Consider the following 4,532-nt stretch of genomic DNA (forward strand, 5'->3'; position numbering starts at 1 on the left):
GGGATTTGAGTTTCTCAAAGCAGCAGAAAAATGGGAATTTTAGGAAAAATCAACTGGATATCCCCAAAACATGGGATTTGCATTCCTCAAAGCTGCAGAAAGCTGTGAACTTTGGGAAAATCCCCAAAACACGGGATTTGCATTCCTTAAAGCAACAGCAAATGGGAAATTTTGGGAAAAATCAATGGAATATTTGCATTCCTCAAAGCAGCAGAAAGCTGTGAATTTTGGAAAAATCCCCAAAACAAGGGATTTGCATTCCTCAGTGAAGCAGCAAACGGGGAATTTTGGGAAAAAAATCAACAGGATATCCCCAAAACATGGAATTTGCGTTCCTCAAAGCAGCAGAAAATGAGGAATTTTGGGAAAAATCAATGGAATATCCCCAAAATATGTGATTTGTGTTCCTCAAAGCTGGGAATTTTGGGAAAAAATATGAAAAAAATTAGAATATTCCCATATTTTTCAATGATCCCTTGGAATGATTTGAGGTATGGGGAAAAGACCAATGGGATCTGCTGGTCCCAGAGCGTCCTCACCTGATCCCAAAGGATTTGAGGAATTCCCAAGAAAGGATCCCATGGGTTCAGAACCCAAAGCATCCTCACCTGATCCAAATGGATTTGAGGAATTCCCAAGGATGGATCCCACAGATTCAGCACCCAAAGCATCCTCACCCGATCCCAATGGATTTGAGAATTCCCAAGGAGGGATCCCATGGGTTCAGAACCCAAAGCATCCTCACCCGATCCCAACGGATTTGAGGAATTCCCAAGGATGGAATAATGGGTTCAGCACCCAAACTCTGCTGGTCCCAGAGCATCCTCACCCATCAGATTTGAGAATCCCAACGGATTTGAGGAATTCCCAAGGATGGATCCCATGGGTTCAGAACCCAAAGTGTCCTCACCTGATCCCAACGGATTTGAGGAGTTCCCAGAGAGGGATCCCATGGGTTCAGAACCTGAAGCATTCTCATCCAATCCCAATGGATTTGAGGCATTCCCAAGGACAGAATCACGGGTTCTACACCCAAACTCTGCTGGTCCCAGAGAATTCTCACCCAATCCCAACGGATTTGAGGAATTCCCAAGGATGGATCCCATGGGTTCAGAACCCAGAATGTCCTCACCCGATCCCAACGGATTTGATGAATTCCCAAGGAGGGATCCCACAGATTCAGCACCCAAAGCATCCTCACCCGATCCCAATGGATTTGATGAATTCCCAAGGATGGATCCCATGGGTTCAGCACCCAAATTGTGCTGGTCCCAGAGAATTCTCACCCGATCCCAATGAATTTGAGGCGTTCCCAAGGAGGGATCCCAAGGGTTCAGAATCCACAATGTCCTCACCCAATCCCAACAGATTTGATGAATTCCCAAGGATGGATCCCACGGGTTCAGAATCCAAAGCATCTCACCCGATCCCAATGGATTTGATGAATTCCCAAGGATGGATCCCATGGGTTCAGCACCCAAAGCATCCTCACCCGATCCCAACAGATTTGATGAATTCCCAAGGATGGATCCCACAGGTTCAGCACCCAAACTCACCCAGGAACACCAGCACGGTGCCCACCCACTGCATGGGGCTGATGGGGTTGGCGAAGAGCACCACCGAGGCCAGGATGGTGAAGAACTTGCGGGTGGTGGTGATGATGGAGCACGTCAGGGGCCCGAAGGACACCACGGTCATGAAGATGAAACTCTGCCCCGATGAACACAGAGAAACCGTCACTGGCACTGCCAGGAAATGCCACATTTGGATTTGGATCTGCTCCAAATCCTTATCATTTGTGAGGTTTTGGGGAATTTTGGGATGGGAATTCATCCAGTTCCATCCAGGGGCAGCTCCAAGGCTGCTCCAAGCCGGCCTTGGGTACTTCTAGGGATCCAGGGTTCCATCCCAGCCCCTCCCAGGGATGGAAATGTCACCCAAAATCCCGTCCCTGAGGACACCAACCTGGCCCAGGGCGCTGGTGAGGCCGAAGAGGAGGATGTTGGAGATGATGCTGGGATAACGCTCGGCGAAGCTCAGGAACTCCCAGAGCTCCCCCGTGAACAGGATCCCTGCAAAACAGGAGGGATGGCCTGGAGTGGGAACTCCATGGGAACCCACAGGAACGGGAATCCCACAGGAACCCCACAGGAATGGGAATCCTGCAGGAATGGGAATCCCACAGGAATGGGAACTCCACAGGAACCCCACAGGAATGGGAATCCCGCAGGAATGGGAACCCCACAGGAGCAGGAACCCCACAGGAGCAGGAACCCCACAGGAGCAGGAACTCCACAGGAATGGGAACCCCACTGGAGCAGGAACCCCACTGGAGCGGGAACCCCGCAGGAATGGGAATCCCGCAGGAATGGGAACCCCGCAGGAATGGGAACCCCACAGGAATGGGAACCCCACTGGAGCAAGAACCCCACAGGAACCCCAGAGCCCCTGCCTGTAATGGGAGCCCTACTGGAACCCCAATGGAGCAGGAACCCCACAGGAATGGGAATCCCACTGGAGTGGGAACCCCACAGGAACCCCAGAGCCCCTCCTGGAGAAGGAACCCCACAGACCCAGCCTGGAATGGGAACCCCACAGGAACCCCACAGAAACCCCACAGACCCAGCCTGGAGTGGGAACCCCACAGGAGCAGGAACCCCACAGGAACCCTACAGGAACCCCACAGGAACCCCACAGGAGCAGGAACCCTGCAGGAACCCTACAGGAACCCCACAGGAACCCCACAGCCCCTGCCCATGTGGGGTCAGGCTGAACTCAGAACCCCTGAAAACAGGGGGCAAATTCCACGAACGGCAGGAGGAAAGAGCAGCAATCACCCTCCTGGTTAATTAGTGAGAGATCATTAATTGGGATCAAACTCCAGAGAGTGCCCAGCAATGAATGACTCAGGGCACGGCTGGGGCTGGAAGGGACCTGCACCAGCTCCTGTTCGAGGGGCAGGGGCAGCTGCCAACACCGCCTGGGTACAGAGAGCTGGTCCCGTTCCTGTTCCAGGGGCAGGGAGAGCTGTACTGCCTGGGCACAGAGAGCTGCTCCATCCCAACACTGCCTGGGCACAGAGTGCTGTTCTATCCCTGCCCTGCCTGGGCACAGAGTGCTGCTCCATCCCAACACTGCCCTGCCTGGGCACAGAGTGCTGCTCCATCCCAACACTGCCCTGCCTGGGCACAGAGTGCTGTTCCTGTTCCAGGTGCAGCTGGCAACACTGCCTGGGCACAGAGAGCTGGTCCCGTTCCTGTTCCAGGGGCAGGGAGAGCTGTACTGCCTGGGTACAGAGAGCTGCCCCATCCCAGCCCTGCCTGGGTACAGAGAGCTGGTCCCATTCCATCCCAACACTGCCTGGGCACAGAGTGCTGCTCCAACCCAGCCCTGCCTGGGCACAGAGAGCTGCCCATCCCATCCCAACGCTGCCCGGGCACAGAGAGCTGTTCCCGTTCCAGGGGCAGGGCCCTAGAGCTGCCAGCGCTGCCTGGGCACCGGGTGCTGCCCCAGTCCAGCCCTGCCTGGGTACAGAGTGCTGCTCCATCCCAGCTCTGCCCTGCCCGGGCACAGAGTGCTGCTCCATCCCATCCCATCTCAGCTCTGCCTGGGCACAGAGTGCTGTTCCTGTTCCAGGTGCAGCTGCCAACACTGCCTGGGCACAGAATGCTGCTCCAGCCCTGCCCGGGCACAGAGAGCTGGTCCCGTTCCAGGGGCAGGGCCCTAGAGCTGCCAGCGCTGCCTGAGCACAGAGAGCTGCTCCATCCCAGCGCTGCCCGGGCACAGAGAGCTGGTCCCGTTCCAGGGGCAGGGAGAGCTGTACTGCCTGGGCACAGAGAGCTGCTCCATCCCAGCTCTGCCCGGACACAGAGAGCTGCTCCAGCCCTGCCCTGGTGCTGCTCCAACCCTGCCTGGGCACAGAGTGCTGCCCATCCCATCCCAACACTGCCCAGGCACAGAGTGCTGTTCCCGTTCCAGGGGCAGAGGCAGCTGCCAGCCCTACCCTGCCCAGGCACAGAGTGCTGCTCAAGCCCTGCCCAGGCTTTGGGTGCTGCTCCAGCCCTGCCCGGGCACCGGGTGCTGCTCCCGGCTGGGTCAGGAGCTGCTCCAGGACCTTTTGGGGGAGCCTGGGGCTGCACCAGCCCCATTTGCCAGAAATGGAACCCACAAAAAACCCAAAACAACCCCGAATCCTGGTCCCAAACTGCTCCAGGCCCATTTTCGGTCCTCAGGTTGCCCAGGGCAGGGCGTGGCTGTTCCTGGGATCTAAACCTGAGCTCGATCTGTGGGATCCACCCCGGGATCCATTTCAAGATCAATTCCTGAGCTCCATCCTGGGGTCCTCCCCTGGGATCCACCCCTGGGATCCATTGCTGGGATCCATTATTGGGATCCACCCCTGGATTCCACCCCTGGGATCCATCCCCAGCCCCAGCCCACCCCCCTCACCTGCCCCCAGGAACAGGGTGGACCAGAGGTTGACGTTGAGCATCATGTGGTTGGAGCCGGTCTGGTAATGAGCCCTCATGTGG

General features: G+C 56.5%; 1 protein-coding gene across 1 annotated transcript in view; it reads right to left on the reverse strand.

Annotated features, from left to right (window-relative positions):
• The window catches only part of LOC130586555 (solute carrier family 35 member B1-like), a 12,383-nt gene that overhangs the window by 1,098 nt on the left and 6,753 nt on the right, over positions 1-4,532 (reverse strand). Inside the window, exons 6-8 of the mRNA XM_057387394.1 lie at positions 4,450-4,532; positions 1,966-2,072; positions 1,557-1,710 (exon numbers count right to left, since the gene is read on the reverse strand). Of these exons, the coding sequence (XP_057243377.1) occupies positions 1,557-1,710; positions 1,966-2,072; positions 4,450-4,532 (344 nt within the window). The remainder of the gene's footprint in view (positions 1-1,556; positions 1,711-1,965; positions 2,073-4,449) is intronic.

Source organism: Malurus melanocephalus, unplaced genomic scaffold (genome assembly GCF_030028575.1).
Source record: "Malurus melanocephalus ecotype Western Australia unplaced genomic scaffold, MMel_1.1 scaffold_1203, whole genome shotgun sequence".
NCBI lineage: Eukaryota > Metazoa > Chordata > Aves > Passeriformes > Maluridae > Malurus > Malurus melanocephalus.